The sequence below is a fragment of the Scyliorhinus torazame genome, chromosome 2 (genome assembly GCF_047496885.1).
Source record: "Scyliorhinus torazame isolate Kashiwa2021f chromosome 2, sScyTor2.1, whole genome shotgun sequence".
NCBI lineage: Eukaryota > Metazoa > Chordata > Chondrichthyes > Carcharhiniformes > Scyliorhinidae > Scyliorhinus > Scyliorhinus torazame.
In genome coordinates this window covers 122,719,409-122,742,947 of record NC_092708.1, presented here as the reverse complement: position 1 = coordinate 122,742,947, position 23,539 = coordinate 122,719,409, and the positions used below count along the sequence as shown (strand labels likewise).

Below are 23,539 nucleotides of genomic sequence, written 5' to 3'. Positions count from 1 at the left end.
TGGTGAGGACATATAACGAGGCGAGGGGAGGAATTCCCTCTACTTTATCACAGGCTTCCATTTCCCTTATTCTTAAAAAATGTAAGGACCAGGAGCAGTGTGGGTCGTATCGGGCGACATCATTATTAAATGACAATGCCAAGCTTCTGGTGAAGGTGCTTGCATTGCGGATTGAGGATTGATTTAGAGCAGCACGGTAGCATTGTGGATAGCACAATTGCTTCACAGCTCCAGGGTCCCAGGTTCGATTCCCCACTTGGGTCACTGTCTGTGCGGAGTCTGCACATCCTCCCCGTGTGTGCGTGGGTTTCCTCCGGGTGCTCCGGTTTCCTCCCACAGTCCAAAGATGTGCAGGTTAGGTGGATTGGCCATGCTAAATTGCCCTTAGTGTCCAAAATTGCCCTTAGTGTTGGGTGGGGTTACTGGGTTATGGAGATAGGGTGGAAGTGTTGACCTTGGGTATGGTGCTCTTTCCAAGAGCCGGTGCAGACTCGATGGGCCGAATGGCCTCCTTCTGCACTGTAAATTTTATGATTGATTGGGGAGGATCAGACTGGTTTTGTGAAGAGAAGGCAGCTGTCAGCGAATGTGCGGAGGTTACTGAATGTGATTATGATGCCCACGGGGGGTGGGGTTTGAGGTAGTGATGGCAATGGACGCGGAAAAGACCTTTGACTGGTGGAGTGGGCGTATTTGTTTTAGGTGCTGTAGCAGTTTGGGTTTAGACAGGGGTTTGTGGATTGGGTCCAGTTGCTTTATAAGGCGCCTGTGGCGAGTATGTGGACGAACCAAGTGTGTTCGGGGTACTTTGGGCTACACTGTGGGCGAGACATGGGTGCCCACTCTCTCCATTGCTTTCGCCTTCGTGATAGCACCTTTGGCAATGGTGCTCGGTGTCATAATGTACACCAGTATATCATGGTGCAGACACACACACTGATGGACACACAGCAAGACCAATCAACAAACACAACACTGCAGCCAATCACCAGTTAGAGCACACTCACTATAAAGACAGGGGGCATCGGTTTTCCCGCTCATTCGGGATGCGGCCTCTCAGAAGGACAGAGCTTACAGCACAGATCTTCACCATGTGCTGAGTGCATGGACTGGTTAGAACAGGCATAGGTCTTTAGTTTAATCTAACATCGTGTGAATCCACAGTGAAAGTATGTTCAACAGTTCCTAACTTAATAAAATAGTGTTGTACTATTTTAAGTGTTGGTGGCCTGTATGTGTTCCACGGACCCAGAGCACCCAACACATCATGGAACCAGTAGTTGAGGGATGTTAGAACTTCTTAGACCTACCTGCAAGTGATCTGCCTTCCACCAGCATACAGCCATCCTGCAAAATGGACAGCGTCCGCCCGCCGCCGTCGCTCTGCATCACTGGTAACCTCGGGGCCAACTGGAAGATATTCAAACAACGTTTCCAGCTCTACCTTGAAGCCACAGACCGGGAAGGTGCCTCAGACACCAAGAAGATCGCTCTCTTCCTTTCCACGACCGGGGAACATGCCATCCACATTTTCAATTCTCTCAACTTTGCTGATGGTGAAGATAAATCAAAATTCAAGACGGTCCTCCTTAAGTTTGACAGTTACTGCGACATCGAGGTGAATGAAAGTTTCGAGCGCTATGTATTCCAACAGCGTTTGCAGGGTAAGGATGAACCTTTCCAGTCCTTCCTCACCCACCTCCACATCCTTGCACAGTCCTGTAATTACGGGTCCACCTCCGACTCCATGGTACGTGACCAGATCGTTTTCGGTGTTCAGTCAGATCCCCTACGCCAGCAGCTCCTCAAGGTAAAGCAGCTCACCCTAACGATTGCCATCGAGACCTGCGTGGTACATGAACACGCCACTAGTCGGTATTCCCACATCCAAGTGGCTGAAACGGCGCGGCAAGGTCCCCACGAGGCAGAATGGGTCCAAGCAATCGAGCAACTCCAGGGCCTCAGCCTGGATGAGGGCAGCCATTTTGCGCGCTTTTCCCGGACTCCCGCGCTTGAATTACATAGAATTACATAGAATTTACAGTGCAGAAGGAGGCCATTCGAAAGAGCACCCTACCCAAGTCCACACCTCCACCCTATCCCCATAACCCAGTAACCCCACCCAGCACTAGGCAATTTTGGACTCTAAGGGCAATTTAGCTTGGCCAATCCACTTAACCTGCACATCTTTGGACTGTGGGAGGAAACCGGAGCACCCGGAAGAAACCCACGCAGACACGGGGAGAACGTGCAGACTCCGCACAGACAGTGACCCAGCGGGGAATTGAACCTGGGACCCTGGAGCTGTGAAGTAATTGTGCTAACCACCATGCTATCGTGCTGCCCCAATTTGTGCGCACCGAACGAGGGAATGGCGACGTCGACGAATGTACTATGCAGGCGCGCACCATGTACGATCGCACCGCGGATACGCGGTGGCGCAGCGAACGTGCTGACGCTACAACGTGCGGCAAGTGTGGCTCCGCCCACTTAAAGCGGCAATGTCCTGCCAAATCCCGACGATGCCGGCGATGTGGCAAACTTGGCCACTATGCTGCTTTATGCAGATCAGCTCAGCCTGCCAACTCTTGTCGCCCCAGCCAGCCTCGCAGGAATGTCCGGGCCATTCAACCCACGGTTACCCAGCCCGATTCGGACCTGCTACCCGATATTGACACCGGGGACCCGAAGGCGCCTTTTCGAGTCGGTATCATTACAAAAAACAGGGTGTCCCCGAAGCAAAAATCCAGCCTCTACGGTATACAGCATCGATCCGGACGATGAGTGTGGTGCCACCCTTACGGTCAAGCAATCCCAAATACAATTCCGCCTGGACATTGGTGCCTCCGCCAATCTCATTGCGTGGTCTGACCTCCAAAGCCTTTGTGTCAAACCAGCCATCCTGCCATCAGCCTGCCAGCTATTAGATTATAATGGCAATGCCATTGCTGACAGCGGCTCATGCCAACTTGAAGTGACGCACAGGTCACGCAAAGCCATCCTTCCCTTTGAAATCGTGGGCTCCTCGAATGCCTCCCTGCTTGGCGTGCAGGCATGCAAGCTGTTGAACCTAGTTCAGAGAGTTCACTCTCTCTCCTGCTGATGCGTCTGCCTTTCAGGACACTGACTTCAGGGCGCAGCTCAACGCCATTATCAACCAGTACCACAACGTCTTTGAGGGCATGGGCACGCTCCCATACACCTACAAGATTTTATTAAAACCGAATGCCACGCCTGTGGTGCACGCAACTCGCAGGGTCCCAGCACCCCTTAAGGACCGCCTCAAGCAGCAGCTGCAGAACCTCCAGAACCAAGGAGTGATTTCCAAAGTCACGGAATCGACCGACTGGGTCAGTTCCATGGTATGTGTAAAAAAGCCTTCCGGCGAATTGAGAATTTGTATTGATCCCAAGGATCTAAATCGCAATATTATGAGAGCGCACTATCCAATTCCCAAGCGCGAGGAGCTCACATGTGAGATGGCTCGCGCCAAGCTCTTTACCAAACTCGACGCCTCAAAAGGATTCTGGCAAATCCAGCTCGATAAATCCAGCAGGAAACTGCACATTTAACACCCCCTTTGGAAGATATTGTTACAACAGGATGCCATTTGGGATCATTTCTGCATCAGAAGTGTTCCATAGGATTATGGAATAAATGATGGAAGGTATTGAAGGTGTTCGCATCTATGTTGATGACATTATCATTTGGTCCACCACCCCGCAGTAGCATGTTAGTCGCCTCCAGCGCGTATTCAGACGTATAAGCGCGTATTCAGACGTATACATGAGCATGGCCTCCGCCTCAACAGGGCCAAATGCTCTTTTGGTCAGACAGAACTCAAGTTCCTTGGGGACCACATCTCCCAATTGGGTGTACAGCCGGATGTGGACAAGGTAGCTGCCATCACAGCTATGAAAACACCAGAGGACAAGAAGGCGGTCCTCCGATTTCTGAGCATGGGCAATTTTTTAGGGATATTCATCCCTAATCTCGCCTCTCACACCACGGCTCTCAGGAACTTGGTCAGGAAGACGACAGACTTCCAATGGCTCCCTGCCCAAGAGCGCGAATGGAGAGAACTCAAGGCAAAACTGACCACGGCCCCGGTCTTAGCTTACTTTGATCCAGCAAAGGAGACCAAAATTTCGACCGATGCCAGTCAATCCGGCATTGGGGCAGTGATCCTTTAACGTGATGAGGCCTCATCATGGGCCCCCGTTGCATATGTGTCACGTGCGATGACCCCCACGGAGCAGCGCTACGCGCAGATGGAAAAGGAGTGCCTCGGCCTTCTGACTGGTGCTGTTAAGTTTCACGATTATGTCTACGGACTTCCTCAAGTCACCGTTGAGATCGACCATCGCCCGCTGGTCAATATAATACAGAAAGACTTTAACGACATGACGCCTCGCCTCCAGCGTATTCTTCTCAAGATCCGGCGATACGACTTCCAGCTGGTATACACCCCAGGCAAGGACCTCATCATTATTGATGCTCTCTCCAGGCCAGTCAACACTCCATGTGAGCCAGCGGGATTTGTCTGCCAGGTTGACGCCCATGTGGCATTCGCGGCCTCCAATCTACATGCCTCGGATGAACGCCTCATCCAAATTTGCCGCAAGACGGTGGCTGACCCCTTGCTACAGCGTGTCATGCGCCACCTAACGGACGGGTGGCTCAAGGGCCAATGCCCTCAATTCTATAATGTCAGAGATGATCTGGCGGTAGTAGACGGGGTTCTTCTAAAACTGGACCGCATTGTCATCCCGCATAGCATGCGCCAGCTTGTCCTGGAACAACTACACGAGGGCCACTTTGGCGTGGAAAAGTGCCGCCGACGGGCCCGAGAGGCAGTGTACTGGCCCGGCATTAATGAGGACATAGCCAACACAGTACTCAACTGCCCCACTTGTCAGCGCTTCCAGCCGGCCCAACCACGTGAGACCCTGCAGCACCATGAGTTGGTCACGTCACCATGGACCAAGGTGGGTATCGACCTGTTCCACGCGTTGGGTAGAGACTATGTCCTGATCGTGGACTACTTTTTGAATTACTCGCAGGTGATATGGTTGCACAACCTCACCTCGTCTGCAGTCATTTGTGCATGTAAAGAAACCTTTGCTCGACACGGCATCCCGCTCACGGTTATGTCGGACAATGGCCCCTGCTTCGCCAGCCAAGAATGGTCCAACTTTGCCAGGTGGTACAGTTTTGCCCATGTGATGTCCAGTCCCCTGTACCCCCAATCCAATGGCAAAGCAGAGAAGGAAGTACATATCGTCAAACGGCTCCTATGCAAGGCTGCCGATGCTGGGTCTGATTTCTACCTTGCCTTGCTGGCTTATCGATCCGCCCCACTGTCCACTGGCCTGTCGCCAGCCTAGTTACGCATGAGTCTCACCCTGAAGACGACGGTGCCGTCCATCCATGTCCCAGACCTCGACCACTTTCCAGTCCTTAGCCGGATGCAGCTGTCTCGTGCACAACACAAGGCGGCTCATGACTCCCGTTCAGCTGATCTCCCTGCTCTGGCTCCAGATGACAACGTCCATGTCCATATTCCGGATGGTGGCTGGTCTGCAACTGCTGTTGTCCTTCGGCAGGTGGCCCCCCGCTCTTTCCTGGTTCGTCTACGGGATGGCTCTATTCTGCGCCGCAATCGGCACGCCCTTCGTCTCATTCCACGCTCTCCACGTGATCCTCCAGTGTCGCCTCACCCTCCTGCTGACCCTGCCACGGACTATGCAGACCTCCCTGTCACTCTGCCTCCCCCTGACTTTGACGCAGTCCAGCCCGCTTCTGAACTGGCGGCTCTCGACCCACCCTTGAGGCGGTCAACCAGAATTCGGCGCCCACCTCAAGAGACTAAATTTATGAACTTTTCGAATTTATGGACTCTCTGAATTGTTTTGTTGCTTTGTTTGATCGTTTCCCTGGTTTGTATATAGTGTTGATCTCGTTACTCTTGTTGCATACTGCTTCTCTGCACCAGGCACCTTCCCATGTAAATAGCTTAGTTCTCATGTACGTAGTCCTGTAAATATGTCTTCGCACCCCACACGTAGTTAGGAACATTCTCACCACACATTATTTATTGCCACACACATACTTTTTTTATAAAAGGGGGGATGTCATAATATACACCAGTATATCATGGTGCAGACACACACACTGATGGACACCCAGCAAGACCAATCAACAAACACAACACCGCAGCCAATCACCAGTTAGAGCACACGCACTATATAGACAGGGGGCATCAGAGTTCCCGCTCATTCGGGATGCAGCCTCTCAGAAGGACAGAGCTTACAGCACAGATCTTCACCATGTGCTAAGTGCATAGACTGGTTAGGACAGGCGTAGGTCTTTAGTTTAATCTAGCATCGTGTTAACCCACATTGAAAGTATGTTCAACAGTTTCTAACTTAATAAAATAGTGTTGTACTATTTTAAGTGTTGGTGGCATGTATGTGTTCCACGGATCCAGAGCACCCAACCCATCACTCGGGGTACTGAGGAATTGGAGAAGGATTGAGCTGAGGAGTGCTGAGCATATAGGGTTTTGTTGTATGTGGATGACCAGTTATTGGTCTTGGACCTGTTTGGCTGCTTTGGGGGATTATGGGGATTTTAGGGGAGTTTGGCTTGTTTTCAGGATATAAATTGAAATTGGGAATGAGTGGGGTGTTCCTAACCAATGCTAGGGCGCACAAAAGGAGGATGGGGAAGTTCTGTTCCGGGTGGTGGGGCGAGCATTAGATACCTTGGCATCTTGGTGACACGGAGCTGGGCCCAGCTGCATAATTTGAACTATGCTCGATTGGTGGAGGGGATAAAGGCGGATTTTATGAGATGGGGCAGTGTGAATTGTACAAGTTGGCCAAGAAGAATGATTTTAGGTATCTGCAGGTTCGTGAGGCGAAGTGTTGGCCTTCCCAGGGCTGCCGCTTCCGGTGCTGCAAGATAAGCTTTTGTTGGAGACAAAATAAGGGAAGGGGAGGTGTCGGATATTTACAAGGAACTGATGGAGAGGGAGGGTGCCCTGGTGAGGATTTTAAGCGCAAATGGGAGGAGGAGCTGGGAGAGGAGGTGGAGGCTGGAATATGGGTTGAGGCCTTGCGGAGGGTGAACGCGTCCTCGTCGTGTGTGAGGTTAAGCCTCATCCGGTTTAAAGTGGTGCATATGGCCCACATGATGATGGGCTAGAATGAGTGGTTTTTTTGAGGGGGTAGAAGATAGGCGTGGGCAGTGTGCAAGGGAGGCCTGCAAATCACGTCCACATGTTCTGCCCGTGTCCAAGACTGAGGGGGTTATGGCAACAGTTCTCAGATGTTATGTCCGAGTTTCTGGATGTGCGGGTGGTTCCGAGTCTGAAGGTGGCGATATTTGGCATGTCAGAAGACTCGGGAGTGCAGGGGGTGGTGAGAGGCCGATGTAATGGCCTTTGCTTCCTTGATAGCCCGGAGACAGATTTTGCTATGTTGGCAGAACTTGGAGCCGCCAAAGACAGGGTTGTAGGTGAGCGAATTCCTGAGGTTGGAGAAGATCAAGTTTGCTCTTCAGGGGTCGGTAAAAGGGTACATTGCCGTTCATTTTCATTTATTGTACAAACAAAAAGTTTTTTTCTTGAGTTTTTAATTTACAAACTGTCGCCGTCTGACTTGGCGTACCAGCCCTCCCTCTCCCAGCCCCCCTCCCCCTAATCGCTCGCCCGCCTCCCCCCTCTTGTTGCCCTCCCTGATCGCTCTTGTGTGTGTTCCCCTTTTCCTCGTTCCTCCCCTTTCCCCTCCCTTTGCTTTTCTCCCTCCGTCGGTCTCGGCCATGTCCATCTTGTGGATTGGGGGGGGGGGGGGGGGTTCCCCCTCTCTCCGCGTTGTTTCTTTTGTCCCTCTCAGGCTCTCCTTCTTCTTCCCGCCCCCCTGGGTTGTGCGTCCTTGACTTTCCTTTTTTCTCCCTTTCTAACCTTTCCCCTTTCCCTCCCTACTGGCTGCTGCTGGCCTCGAATAGGTTTTGGAACAGACTGACAAATTGCCCCCATGCAGTAAGGAAGCCTTCTTCCAACCTTCAGATGCCGTATTTGATCTTCTCTAGGTGGAGAAATTCCGATAGGTCAGCGAGCCAATCTGCAGCTTTGCGCCAGCTGAGCAGGATTCTCCGGCGTGCGATTAGGGAAGTGAAAGCTAGGGCGTCGGCCCTCTTCCCCATGTGGAGCTCTGGCTGCTCCGATACCCCAAAGATTGCCACCTTTGGGAATGGCTTCACCCTCACCCCCACAACCTTGGACATTGCCTCGGAGAAGGCTGCCCAGAACCCAACAAATTTGGGACAAACCCAGAGCATGTGGGTGTGGTTGACCGGGCCTCTCTGACACTGTTCACATTTGTTCTCCATCTCCTGGAAGAACCTGCTCATTCTGGTTCTAGTCAGGTGTGCTCTGTGCACCACTTTCAACTGCATGAGGCTGAGCCTTGTACAGGAGGAGGTGGAGTTGGCCATGATGAGTGCTTCGCTCCAGAGACCCCAACCCACTTCTGTTCCCAGTTCGTCCTCCCATTTCTATCTGGTCTCGTCCAGTGGTGTTCGGGCTCTGTCCAGTGGCTATCCGTATATTTTATTGCAGAGTCCGCCTTCCTTACTGTCCGTGTTCATCAGGGCCTCTACTAGTGTGATCTCCGGGGCCCAGGGGTACCCGACAGTCTCTTTGCGGAGGAAGTGTTTTATTTGTAGGTGCATCATTCAGATGGGAATGGCCGAGACACTGCGGAGCTTGACCCAGTTGCCGGTGGGCATTGCCGAGGCGCTATAGCATGTCCCAGTCACTGAGGAGCATCGCCGAGGGCATCAACACGATGGTGCAGACCATGGGAAGCTGCCAAGCCTGGCAGAGCCGGATGATGTAGGGGCAACCTCGGTCCCAAGGTGAATCCCCGGGGCCCTATGGGCACTGACTGGAAGGAGGGGGCACTGGGTGCCAACCTGGACCCGTCCCATGAAGTGGCGACAGTGCCCACCAGCTCCCTCGAGTTCCACCCCTCTGATCAGTCCGTGTCTCATAATCAACACCAGGAACAGGGCGGCAAGGCTGTGCATGTGCCGCCGACAAGTGCGCCGGGGCCCTCCAGCCCCAGAGGTCGCCTGCCAGGGGCATCGAAGGCCACGGGACGAGGTAAGCAGCTGGCTGCCTCTACCTCTGATGTGCATCCTGGGGACACACCTAGACGTAGCGGTAGAGCTAGGAAGGCCAAGCACATCGAGGATCACTGAGGGAGGTGGGGAGGGGGGGGCGTAGGTAGGGGTGAGGGGGAGGTGGGGGAGGGGAGGATGTGGCATCATCGGGAGAGTGGGGAATTGTAAAACACAATAAACACCCTTGTACACAACCAGTATGACGCCCCTGTCACTTACACAATGCGGGCCAACTTCCGAACCCTTGGCACATCTCTCCAGGTATCCCTCCCTTCCCAGGCACACCATGTGCAGGCGATGGGTGTGAGAAAGCACTTCGCAGACAGGCAGGGGTCAGACTATGGCAAAGATTGAGGAACACTTGCGCTCAGCTCTCAGTGGGTTATCATCATCCCCTGCCCTCGACGGTGACCTGCTGACAGTGCCGACCCAAACCCAGCATCCTGGAGTGATATAACACCTACCCTGGGTGGGTTGGAAGATGGGGGTGGGTAAGGTAGCGATGATGGACCAGGCCACGTCCTAAGTGAATCAGGTGAGTATGAGGGCCCTGCTGGTCTGGCGCCACCTCATCATCCTCTTCCTCCTCGGTGGTGGCCACATGTTCCCCATCACCAACCTCCATTTCATTTCCCTGCTGCTGTGCGAGGTTGTAGAGGACACAGCAGACCACCGCAAAGTGGAGGGTGTACTGGAGTGCACCACCACAGCGGTCGAGGCATCGGAACTGCATCTTGAGGAGTCCGATGCACCGCTCAAACACAGCCCAGGTGGCCACATGGGCCTTGTTGTACTGGGTCTCCGCTTCAGTCTCTAGCCTCCATACCGGCAACATTAACCAGGTCCTCAGTGGTGCTCCTAATCCCCCTAGAGCCAGCCGCTCATTTTCCAGTGGTCCTTGAAGAGGCCGATCATGTGCCAGATCAACTTCCGAACCCTTGGCACATCTCTCCAGGCATCCTTCCCTTCCCAGGCACACCGTGTGCAGGTGATGGGTGTGAGAAAGCACTCCGCAGACAGGCAGGGGCATGACTATGGCATAGATTGAGGAGCACTTGCGCTCAGCTCTCAGTGGGTTATCCGACTGCCCCAGGATGTGGCTGTTGTGGACGCTCCCCGGGAAGCGTGCACACACGTGCATGATCTTCTTGTGATAGTCGCATAAGAGTTGTATATTGAGGGAGTGGAATCCCTTACTGCTAATGAAGCGCAGTCCCAGATGGCCCGGTGAGCGCAGAGCAACAAGAGTGCCATCCACTACCCCTGGACCTGGGGCATCCCGGTGATGGCGGAGAAACCTGCTGCCCGGGCACCTTGCTGGGTTTGGTCCATGTCAAAGTTGATGTATTTTTCCACCCGGGCATACAGGGCATCTGGGACCGGTCGGATGCACCTATGGGCTGTGAGATGCCACACAGGTCCCCGCTCGAGCCTGGAATGATCCTGAGGCATAAAGGTGGAGGGCTGCAGTGACACTGATGGCCACCAGAGGCAGGTGTCCTCCTCCTCCATGTGGTACCAGGTCCGTGAGGATATGGCATAGATTCCGCACTGTCTCCTTGTTGAGGCGAAGCCTCCTGCGGCACGAGCTTTCCATCATCTGTTCGAATGACCAGCAATGCTTGTACACCCTGGGCCTTCGTGGGACTCCCCCTCTGGGCCCTTCCCTGGCCTGATGGGTGGCCGAGTCCTCAACATGTGAGGCATGGTCTGGCACATGGTCGCAACTTGAGCATATGCTGTGGCCGTCTCCGGTGTCTAGCTGCCCGGTTAGCAGCAGCAGCACCACTAGGGCAAGTTCTGCAGGGTCCAAAATCCCTGCCATAGCATTCAATATCTGTAAGGCATTGGGAGAGGGTGTTAGACGGGGCATGCGCAGTGCGAGTAATGGCAATGGTGAGAGGCTTTTCTCTCAGTTCCACAAACGTGCATTGAAAGAGGATTTGCAGACAGAAAACAGACTAAATCTCATATCAAATTCTGACAGCGTCACTCTATTCACAATCTGGGTATAATTTCCCTTTTAAGTGTAAACATTGAGGTCCAGGTCATTACCACGCACTGTGTAAATGTTTTCCTCAAACCTCCCCGTAATTTGGACATTCTGAATTCTCCCACTGTGTCTCCGAACAGGTGCCAGAATGTGGCGACTAGGGGATTTTCACAGTAACTTCATTGCAGTGTTAATGTAAGCCTACTTGTGACAATAATAAAGATTATTATTATTATTAGACTGACAAACAACGGTGGCTCCCACCCCGGAACCCGTCACTCCTCCATTGTTCCTTCCCCCACCCCACCCCCATCCCGGAACGCCCTGCCCATGCATTCGTGGCAGCAGTGGGCCCTCCTCAGAGGACACCAGACCCTGTACAACCGCTCATAACGCCACCTGGACCGGGCGCTGGTCCCCTCCCAGTGGCACTCACTCACCCTCCAGCCGTGGACATGTCCCCGGAGCGGTGCCCCATATCCTGGGTGTTCGGATGTTGGCTGCTGCGTCTGTGGTGTTGCCTCCCACGGTGTTCAGACACAGTGTCCAGGCATCACTGTCTGATTGGGATGCTAGGCAATGAGTCTGACATGCTACATGGCCCGCCCACCCACAGGAATTCAATTGGGTTGTGTGAAGTGCTCACTTAACCACGATTCCCAATAGCCTTCAGCCGCACAACCAGAGGCCTCGGCAGTCAGTGGGGGTTATGGATGGTCGGTGAGGCAGACGAGCAGGGACAATGGTTGCCCAGAATGGCTACACGCGATCTATTAGCACTGCTGCCTCACGGCGCTGAGGACCAGGTTCGATCCCGGCCCCGGGTCACTGTCCATGTGGAGTTTGCACATTCTTCCTGTGTTTGCGTGGGTCTCACCCTCACAACCCAAAAGGATGTGCAGGGTAGGTGAATTGGCCACGCTAAATTGCCCCTTAATTGGAAAAAAAATCATTGGATACTCTAAATTTAAAAAAAGATTCTCACGATCCAGGGGTTGCATGATGGTGGCACGCGCGGTTGCCCTCCGGTTGCCCCCCAAGCACCTCACCCCCATCCTCCCATGGCAGCCTACCCCTGCGGAGCATCCCTTCCCCCCAGCACAGGGGCCCCACCCCACGCTTGGCATTGGGGTGGCAAGCCCAACGTGCCTGGGCTCTTTGCCTGTGAGCAAAGATGGCTACTCACCTCCTTGGCTCCCCGCAGAAGCCCGCCAGGTTCACGTTTTAAAAAAGTGTACTAATCGCCGCCAGTGTGACCACTTGCTGGGGAGGCCGATGAATCACGGGATGCCGTTGGATAAGGGGTGGCTCCCATTAATTGTATGGTAATAGGGCTAAAGTGGTAATAATTTGTTTCCCGCCACGCTATGGTGAGATCCCAATTTTGCATTGCAAACCTACGCTTGGCAGGGTTCTCATTTTCAGCCTCTCCCGCTATTCACCAGCCTCGTTTCGCTCGAGCGAGAGCGCAACGAGGTCAGAGAATCGCGCTCCTTGTTTTTTGTGATTTTGTCCTACTGTCAGATTCGCATGATGGACCTCAGGTGCCTTTGGTGGAAACATTCCAGAATTTTGACATGACTTCTATAGCAGTTCCGTGATAAAGGGCGACAAAGGGCCAATGGAGTTTGATTTTAGTCTTCAGCTTCATGCCAGGCATGATCATGGAGTCAGCCTCAGGCAGAACTCAAAGTAGCTAATTTAAGTATGGTGTCATGGTCTAGATTTTTAAAATTGTTTTTTTAATTGTTTTTGTTTGGGATAATGAAGTTGTTTAATTTTAGTATTGTTTAATTGAACTTATTTTTAAAGGTAGTGGCATCACATTTTGCACTTTATAATTACAATGCCTCATCTCTGAAAATTTATACTTTTAGAAATTACTGTGATAACAAAATTGTAAAGTTCTCAATCTTTTTACAGACTGATGTGCTGTGAGAAAGCTTTAGCTGAATACCTTGAGACTAAACGATTCACATTTCCAAGATTCTACTTTGTTTCTGCAATGGATTTATTGGAAATTATTTCCAAAGGAGGTCAGCCAAAACAGGTAAAGATTCCACTGTACACTGCACATCCTGAGAGCTAATAGGTGCGCAAAATGGGGCACTGAAAACTAAAATTTAGTGTAAATTGGGGAGCCAATTTCCTTCAGCTGGTTTTGTATCCCTACTGAATTTTACTTAAATGTCATATTGGATTTCACAGAACCAAAGATTAGTTAATGAAGTTGATGGATTGCATTGATTGAGGCAGACGTTAATTAATTTGTTGGATTGTGTTGTAGCCTATTTAATGAATTAAATGATTACATTCACTAAATGAGACATCATGTAATAATTTTATTATCTCAAATAATAAGAATTATAAAACATTTATGTGATTTGACTCACTCAGACATCATTTAACAAAGTCATGTGTATCTCATTCATGTCTTGTATATGATCTATTGAGTGTTCTGGGTTTAACAAGCTGAGGAATGGATTATCTAATATATTTATTGCACTTGATTCACTTAACCAGATATAACTTAATAAAGTAAAAACTGAAAATGCTGGAAACACTCAGCATGCCTGTCAAAATATATGAGAACAGGGAACTGAATGCTTTAGTTACAGATCCCCTGTTCTGATGAAGGGATCACACTTGCTTGTCTGTTCTCTTTCCAGACGCTGACTGACCTCTTGTATGCTTGTAGCCTTTTCTGATTTTGCTTCAGATTTTCAGTGTCAGTGTTTGCTTTTAAAAAATAATTTAATGAATTTTCTGCATTCCAGTCATAGAAAATTTAAATGAATTTGATTAATTGGATTGATTTACCAAGAGATTATTTAATGGTGTTCATTCAGACTCAGAAAATGTAATGAATTCATTGGATTTGATTCACTCAGCCAGTCATAAAGAATTTGCTGGATTCCATTCATTGAAGCACAGATAATTTAATGAATTCAGTGAATTGGAGTGAATTACGATGAGATTATTTAATGATGTACAGGAAATGGCAAGGAATATGGATAATACTCACAGGGGAGCTTTTGAGTACAATGTTAGTCTAAATAGGAGTCTTGGCTGAGTTGTAGAGCTAGTTGTGGGAGAGAGGGAAGTAATACTTTGAAAATAAGTGAACCATAACGAGAAGGAAACAGTAATAACCTATAATGGGGCTAAATCGGGGATTTGCAGGTTTACTGAAATAGGACTCAGCCTGAGACCAGAATGGTGCGGGGTAGTGGTAGGGTAGGGGAGGTCTGTTGTAAATAAAGTTAAATTAATTCACAGTGGAAAAAGTTGGAAAAAGTGTGATGAAAATATGACAACAGGCAGTAATGTTTTCGAGACAGGAAATGCAAGCAGATGTAAGATTTTAATGATTTTTAAATAATTTGGTTGAAAGTAAAATTAAGTTTCAAGTAAACCAAAGACATTTTTACAATAGCATTATTTAAACACCGTTCTCTATTTTGTTTTTAACACCTATAATCCTACTGCTTCCCAAATCTAGAACCATCTCCAATACAGTCAGTCTCTAAGACCTTCCTTCCCAGATGTTCCCAAGAGCCTTTTCTTGTGTTTTCTGTGCATACGCTAAATACATTAAAAAATAAGTTCTGCTTTAGGGATGTTAAACTTTGTTTGATCACCCATATTCAAGTCAAACATTTGTTTTATTTAGGACAAATCAACTACATTACTTCAGATAATTATGTATGTCTTTAGCAACTAGTTTAATGATGCAATCTACGTTGAATCAGAAGCTGGTGCAACCTTTCATTTGGTGAAATAAAGTCTACCTGGTTTGTTATTTTGCTTTGAAACAAATTGGTCACTTTCACTTATCTCTTTGACCAAGGTTTTGGTTATCTGATCTAATATATCCTTATGGGGAGGGATTCTCCGTTTTGCCGGCAGTCCGGGGGTTTCCCGACGACATGGGCTGCCCCACAATGGGAAACCCCATTGACCGGCCGGTGTGACTGAGCATCCCACCGGCGAGGTGAAGCAGAAATGTGGCGCGCCAGGGCGGAGAATCCCACCCATGAGGTTTGGTGTCATACATTGGTTTTATAATGGATGTTATAGGCGCTATATAAATTTAAATTGTTGGGTGCCTAGCATAAATTAGGGCAGTAGTCATTCACATTTTGAGATCTTTCAACTGGATATGGTATCTTTTCTTTCATTGAAGCAGCATAAGAAAAAGCGAAGTCCTAATGAGGGTTAATCTTGTGATGTATAACACATCATGTTTTGGGGTTACTTTTTGTCCTTTTTCTCAAGATATTAAGCGCTTCTATATTCAAATTAATTTTGTAAGTGAGCATTGACTCCTTACATCTTCAGGTAAAATTCGCAATATGCCTACTAAATGAACAGAAAATGTCTTAATTAACATGTCGTAGCAATCACCATCACCTTCTCTAGGGAAATTAAGGATGGGCAACAAATGCTGACCCTACCAACAACACTTGCATGCCTTGAAATAATAAAAAAAAATTGACAGTAATTAAGTTTATCTAGCTTCTTGTGATAGAAAATAAAATAGTCCACAAGTTCTATACCAAACTGTTATGAATGACTTTCATATGCAGTGGGGGGTTTTCTGCTATTTATAGAACTTATTTGTGTTAGTCAAGTTCTTCAGAGGTTCCAAAGAAACTCACCCATTTGAAAAATCAAAGGCCGGGATTTTCTGCTCCCGTTCATGTTGGGCTAGTTTTGCAACGAGAGCAAAATATATTGTGAGATGGCCAAAGTCATGTTTCACATTAAAAACAGGAAGCGATCGTCCCCTCCCCGTTAGTGACAGACCTTGTTTCCTGCCATTCATTGTCGGGGACCTCATTGTAATAAAATTAGTGTGTTATCGAGCCCATACGCCAGAATCATGCCCCATGTCAAATAATGTGTCCACGGTGGCGTGGTGTCAGAATCATGGTGCAAAGCACAACTGGTCTCGGAAGACATGCACCTGGTGAGCAGTTCTCCCAGGGGAGATCAGAGGTCAGTATAGTGCTCGGGGAGAGAGACCTGCCTAGGTAATGCCATGCTGATGCCAGAAGGTGCCAGCTTGATGCCTGCTGGATGCTAGAGTGGGGTCAAGGGGCACACCTGCATGAAGATTGCTTTCTGGTGTGCTCGCTGTGTTCTGGGGTGGCCTTTAAAAAATGGCACCTGGATCATCAATTTGCTGAGTTGATGGCGGGATGGATAAATCAAAGGAGGCCTGTCAACGATACATTGAGAAATCCCTCCCTGCCTCTTTTTTCTTCAAAGGGGAAAAAGCTGCCATTGCTGTTGGCGGCCTCAATGCCACATTTCCCGCCCAATGTCAGCCTTCCTCAATATCAGAGAAAATCTCGGCCTATGTTTTTCTCACTGTCCCTGTGACCATGCAAATTTAACTAACTGTGTTAAATTCAAAAGGAACTGCGGATCAAACCCATTTGAACATAACTACACAATACTTGTACTTCACTCAGATAAAACTTCAACACTCTGGGTGCGATTTATCGACTGTCCCGCTGGAGTCGGGACGGAATGCGTCCTGTAGATCCCATGAGAGGCCTCTTCCAGGATTCCCGATGGTCGTTATGCCCCGCGAGATCTAATCAAATCTCACAAGATGGCACGATCTGCTCATTAACTATCCCTATGCCAGATCTAACTGGCCCCCAGAATCTACTGGCCTCGCTGAGGAGACGCTGAGGAAACGCTGGGCGCGTTTAGTACTGTCCCCCACAAATGGGGACCAGGCAGAATGGCACTTGGGGCACTGCCAGGGTGCCCAGGTTGCACTGCTAGGTTTGTAGTGGCAAGTTTTCATTCCAGAAGTGAGGTGAGAAGGACTGCCATTGGCATCAAGACAGCTTTTGACTGAGTATGGCATCAAGGAGCCCTAGAAAAACTGGGGTCAATGGGAATCGTTTGGAAAACTCTCCGCCGGGTGGAGTCACCCTTGCACAAAGGAAGATGGTTGTGCTGGTTAGAATCATCTCAGTTTCAAGACATCTGAAGGATATCCTCAGGCCCAACCATCTTCAACTGTTTCATCAATTACCTTATTCCATCATATGGTTAGAAATGGTGATGTTCGCAGATCACTGCATAATGTTCAGCACCATTCGTGACTCTTCAGATACCTGAGTAGCTCATGTCCAAATGCAGCAAGATCTGGACAATATCCAGGCTTGGGCTGACCAGTGACAAGTAACATTCGCGCCACACAAGTGCCAGGCAAAGACCATTTCAAACAAGAGAGGATCAAACCATCGCCCCTTGACAGGTGAAAGGCTAGGAATCCTGTGGCGGGTCACTGACTTCCTGACCCCATCCAAGGCCTGTCCGCCATCCACAGGGCACAAGTTCGAAGTGAAATAGAATACTCTCCACTTGCTAGGATGAGTGTAACTCTAACAACACTCAAGAAGCTCGACACCATCCAGGACAAAGCAGCCCGCTTGACTGTTCCTCCTTCCACAAACATTTAATCCCTCCACCACTGACGAACAATGGCAGCATCTTCCAAACCCATGACCACTATCATCTAGGACAAAAGCAGAGGATACCTGGGAACAGCATCTGGAGGATCCCCTCCAAGTCACTCGCTACCCTGACTTGGAAATATATCGCCGTTCCTTCACTGTCGCTTGATCCTTTGCCACTTTTACATTGTTGCGTCCCCGGCCCTCCTTAATTGGTTAAACAAGAACAATCAAAGGGATTCTATCCAACACTTAACTTATTTTAGAAACCTCCAAGGCTCCATTGCTCTAAAATTAATAGATCAACGTCCTTGAGCCTGAGTTACTGAGGATCTTTAAGCCAGATACTTTCATGGCATTTGCTCTGATGCCAGTGATAGAGTAGGCGTTTGTATTCCAGTGATCATAGTAATTTATTCATGGAGCTTTAGTGATCCTGATCAGCAAGCTTTGCACTTCATTAGTCATACTGAATCCAGTGACTACAGACATCTGTGGTGTTGAAATTCATTGTACTTATTCCAGCTATCGTGAGGCCAGTTTGCTCAGACTGCTGTCATTCAGAATAAGACATAGGAACAGAATTAGGCCACATGGCCCATTGAACCAGCTCCGCCATTCAATCATGGCTGATATTTTTCTCATCCCAATTCTCCTGCCTTCTCCCCGTAACCCCTGATCCCCTTATTAATCAAGAACCTATCTATCTCTGTCTTAAAGATACTCAGTGATTTGGCATTCACAGCCTTCTGCGGCAAAGAGTTCGACAGAATCACCACCCTCTGGCTGAAGAAATTCCTCCTCCTCCTCATCTCTGTTTTAAAGGATCGTCCCTTCAGTTTGAGGCTGTGCCCTCTGGTTCTAGTTTTTCCTACTAGTGGAAATGTCCTCCCCACGCCTACACTATCCAGGCCTTGCAATATCTTGTAAGTGTCAATAAGATCCGCTTCATTCTTCTAAACTCCAACAAGTACAGACCCAGAGTCCTCAACCGTTCTCATACTATAAGCTCTTCATTTCAGGGATCATTCTTGTGAATCTCCTCTGGAACCTTTCCAAGGCCAGCACGTCCTTCCTTAGATATGGGGTTCAAAACTGCTCTCAATACTCCAAATGGGGTCTCATCAGAGCCTTATATATCTCTGCCCTCTCAACATGAATGCTAACATTGCATTTGCCTTCCTAACTGCCGATTGAACCTGCGCGTTAACCTTAAGAGGATCTTGAACTAGGACTCCTAAGTCCCTTTGTGCTTCTGATTTCCTAAGCATTTCCCCATTTAGAAGATAGTCTTTGCCTCCATTCTTCCTTCTAAAGTGCATAACCTCACACTTTTGCACATTGTATTCCATCTGTTATCTCTTTGCCCACTCTCCTAGCCTGTCCAAGTCCTTCTGCAGCCCCCCTGCTCCCTCAATACTACCTGTCCCTTTGCATATCTTTGTATCATCTGCAAACTTAGCAACAGTGCCCTCAGTTCCTTCTTCCAGATTGTTAATGTACATTGTGAAAAGCTGTGGTCCCAACACCGACCCCTGAGGCACACCACTGGTCACCTGCTGTCATCCTGAAAAGGACCCCTTTATCACCATTATCTACCTTTTGCCAGTCAGCCAATCCTCTATCCATGCCAGTATCTTACCCTTAACACCATGGGCTCTTAGCCTATTTAACAGCCTCCTATATGGCACCTTGTCAAAGGCCTTCTGGAAATCTAAATAGATCACGTCCACAGACTCTGCTTTGTCTAACTTTCTTGTTACCTCCTCAAAGAATTCTAATAGATCTTTGAAAGATCTTTAACACTAAGATTTTAGAGTCCATTATTGAAGATGAGATTTGTCAGACATGACCTCCCCTTGATGCTGTACTGACTCAGTCCTATTTTATCATGCACTTCCAAGCACTCCGTAATCTCATCTTTAATAATGGACTCTGTTGTACCATCAATTCACTGCAAGACGATGAGAACGAGTGTACAGAGGCTTTCTTAACCGAGAACTTGCCTGCCTGTGAGTTCAGTAAAATTGAGTGCCGCCCACAGGTGGCCAGGTCAAGATACAGCCCCGGGAGGAGGCGGAGACAGAGGCGGAGCCCACCGGGGCTCCTGTACAATACATGGTGGTAGATCGTATTACTATTTCCTAGTCATAGGCCACAGTACTATACAGACAGGGTAGATCATATTACCATTTCCTGGCCATAGGCCACAGTACTAAACAGACAGTTTATACTATGGTCAATACATTCACCACAGACTCTAAAATTTTAGTGTTACCACTTTCAAAGATCTGTGGACCTGTACGTCCAGAACTCTCTGACTTTCTATATTCCTAAGAGTTTTGCCATTTATAGTATATTTCCCTTCTCTGTTCGACCTACCAAAATGCATTATCTCACATTTTTCCAGATTAAACTCCATTTGCCATTTTTCTGCCCAAGTCTCCAACCTATCTATGGCCTGCTGTATCCTGTGACAATCCTCAACACTATCTGCCACTCCACCAATCTTGGTGTCATCCGCGAACTTACGAATCAGACCAGCAACATTTTTCTCCAAATTATTTATATATACTACAAACAACAGAGGCCCCAGCACCGATCCCTGTCTGCCATCAGGCACCTTGTCAAAGGCTTTACTGAAGTCCATGTAAACAACATCCACCGCCGTCCCCTCATCAATCTTTGTCATCTCCTCAAAATTTGGAGAACTGTCTCACAAACTAGTCCAGCAACAGCCTGACATAGTCATACTCACAAAATCATACCTTACAGATAGCGTCCTAGACACCACTATCCTTGGGTTTGTCCAGTCTCACTATCCGAAAGACCCAGTTGAGGTGGTGGCACAGTGGTCTACAGTAAGGAAGGAGTTGCCTTGGGAGGCCTCAACATCGACTCTGGACCCCGTGAAGTCTCATGGTGTCAGGTCAAACGTGGACAATGAAACCTCTTGCTGATTACCACATACCGTCCACTGCCAGCTGATGAATCAGTATGCCTCCATGTTGAGCACCACTTGGAGGAAGCAGTGCCGGTGGTAAAGGCACAGAATGTACTCTGGGTGGTGGACTTCAATTTCCATCACCAAGAGTGGTTCAGTAGCACTACTACTGGCCAAGCTGGCCGAGTCCTAAAGGACATAACTGCTAGATTGGGTGTGCTCAGGTGGTAAAGGAACCAACAAGAGGGAAGAACATGCTGTACCCCATCCTCAGTAATCTGCCTGCCACAGTTGCTTCGATCCATGACTGTATCGGTAGGAGTGACCACCGCACAATCCTTGTGAAGGTGAAGTCCCGTCTTCAGATTGAGGATACCCTCTATCGTGTTGTGCGGCACGACCATCATACTAAATGGGATAGATTCAGAACAGATATTTTCAATAAGCTTTAAACAGGCTTATACTTGTAGGCACTTGCAGCTGGAGCTTGTTAATTAGTTAATTGGATTAGGCCAGTTTTCAGAGGCTAGATTCACAGTATAAAAGTGATCCCCTACAGTGCAGACTTTGTTTGCACTGAGTGCTGAATTTGGTGCTTTTTGAGTGCTATAGTAAGAGTTTGGTGACCGAGGGAGTGCTGAATTTGGTGCTTTTTGAGTGCTATAGTAAGAGTTTGGTGACCGAGGGAGTTAGGTGAGGAGGGAGTAAGGTGCTGCTTTCATTTTGTTTCCGACATTTCCGCAAAGAGTGCGAAGAGAGCCAGGAGTTTACAGAAAGTGTAGCTGACTGGGAGCAGAGTCGGAGGGCGGAGATCTAGTTAGTCCACAGGGCAGCTATATTCTGTCAGGTAAGAAGGGATGGAGGCTAGGCCAGTTGCATGCTCCTCCTGTAGGATGTGGGTGGTGAGGGATACCACCGGTGTCCCCGCTGACTATACCTGCGGGAAGTGCACCCAACTTCAGCTCCTCAAAGACCGTGTTAGGGAGCTGGAGCTGAAGCTGGATGAACTTCGGATCATCCGGGAGGCAGAGGGGCTGATTGAGAAGAGTTACAAGGAGGTAACCACACCCAAGGTACAGGACAAGAATAGCTGGGTTACAGTCAGGGGGAAAAAAACAAACTGGCAGACAGTGCAGGGATCCCTCGTGGCCGTTCCCCTTCAAAACAAGTATACCGTTTTGGATGCTGTTGGGGGGATGACCTACCGGGGGAAGGCCCTAGCGGCCAGGTCTCTGGCACTGAGTCTGGCTCTGGGGCTCAGAAGGGAAGGGGGGAGAATAGAAAAGCAATAGTTGTAGGAGATTCAATGGTTAGGGGAATAGATAGGAGATTCTGTGGTCGCGAGCGAGACTCCTGGAAGGTATGTTGCCTCCCGGGTGCCAGGGCCAGGGATGTCTCGGATCGTGTCTTCAGGATCCTTAAGGGGGAGGGTGAGCAGCCAGAAGTCGTGGTGCACATTGGTACCAACGACATAGGTAGGAAAAGGGGTGTGGAGGTAATAAACAAGTTTAGGGAGTTAGGCTGGAAGTTAAAAGCCAGGACAGACAGAGTTGTCATCTCTGGTTTGTTGCCGGTGCCACGTGATAGCGAGGCTAGGAATAGGGAGAGAGTGCAGTTGAACACGTGGCTGCAGGAATGGTGTAGGAGGGAGGGCTTCAGGTATTTGGATAATTGGAGCGCATTCTGGGGAAGGTGGGACCTGTACAAGCAGGACGGGTTGCATCTGAACCAGAGGGGCACCAATATCCTGGGAGGGAGGTTTTCTAGTACTCTTCGGGAGGGTTTAAACTAATTTGGCAGGGGAATGGGAACCGGATTTGTAGTCCAGCAACTAAGGTAGCCGATATTCAGGACGCCAAAGCATGTAGTGAGGCAGTGGGGAAGGGAACACTGACAAAGGAGAGTACTTGCAGGCACGGAGATGGGTTGAAGTGTGTATACTTCAACGCAAGAAGCATCAGGAATAAGGTGGGTGAACTTAAGGCATGGATCGGTACTTGGGACTACGATGTGGTGGCCATCACGGAAACTTGGATAGAAGAGGGGCAGAAATGGTTGTTGGAGGTCCCTGGTTATAGATGTTTCAATAAGATTAGGGAGGGTGGTAAAAGAGGTGGGGGGGTGGCATTATTAACTAGAGATAGTATAACAGCTGCAGAAAGGCAGTTCGAGGAGTATCACCCTATTGAGGTAGTATGGGTTGAAGTCAGAAATAGGAAAGGAGCAGTCATCTTGTTAGGAGTTTTCTGTAGGCCCCCCAATAGTAGCAGAGATGTGGAGGAACAGATTGGGAAACAGATTTTGGAAAGGTGCAGAAGTCATAGGGTAGTAGTCATGGGCGACTTTAACTTCCCAAATATTGAGTGGAAACTCTTTAGATCAAATAGTTTGGATGGGGTGGTGTTTGTGCAGTGTGTCCAGGAAGCTTTTCTAACACAGTATGTAGATTGTCCGACCAGAGGAGGGGCAATATTGGATTTAGTACTGGGTAATGAACCAGGGCAAGTGATAGATTTGTTAGTGGGGGAGCATTTTGGAGATAGTGACCACAATTCTGTGACTTTCACTTTAGTAATGGAGAGGGATAGGTACGTGCAACAGGGCAAGGTTTACAATTGGGGGAAGGGTAAATACGATGTTTTCAGACAAGAATTGAAGTGCATAAGTTGGGAACATAGGCTGTCAGGGAAGGACACAAGTGAAATGTGGAACTTGTTCAAGGAACAGGTGCTACGTGTCCTTGATATGTATGTCCCTGTCAGGCAGGGAAGAGATGGTCGAGTGAGGGAACCATGGTTGACAAGAGAGGTTGAATGTCTTGTTAAGAGGAAAAAGAAGACTTATGTCAGGCTGAGGAAACAAGGTTCAGACAGGGCATTGGAGGGATACAAGATAGCCAGGAGGGAACTGAAGAAAGGGATTAGGAGAGCT

General features: G+C 48.9%; 1 protein-coding gene across 1 annotated transcript in view; it reads left to right on the top strand.

Annotated features, from left to right (window-relative positions):
* The window catches only part of dnah9l (dynein, axonemal, heavy polypeptide 9 like), a 1,249,478-nt gene that overhangs the window by 320,898 nt on the left and 905,041 nt on the right, over positions 1 to 23,539 (top strand). Inside the window, exon 26 of the mRNA XM_072476205.1 lies at positions 13,106 to 13,232. Within this exon, the coding sequence (XP_072332306.1) occupies positions 13,106 to 13,232 (127 nt within the window). The remainder of the gene's footprint in view (positions 1 to 13,105; positions 13,233 to 23,539) is intronic.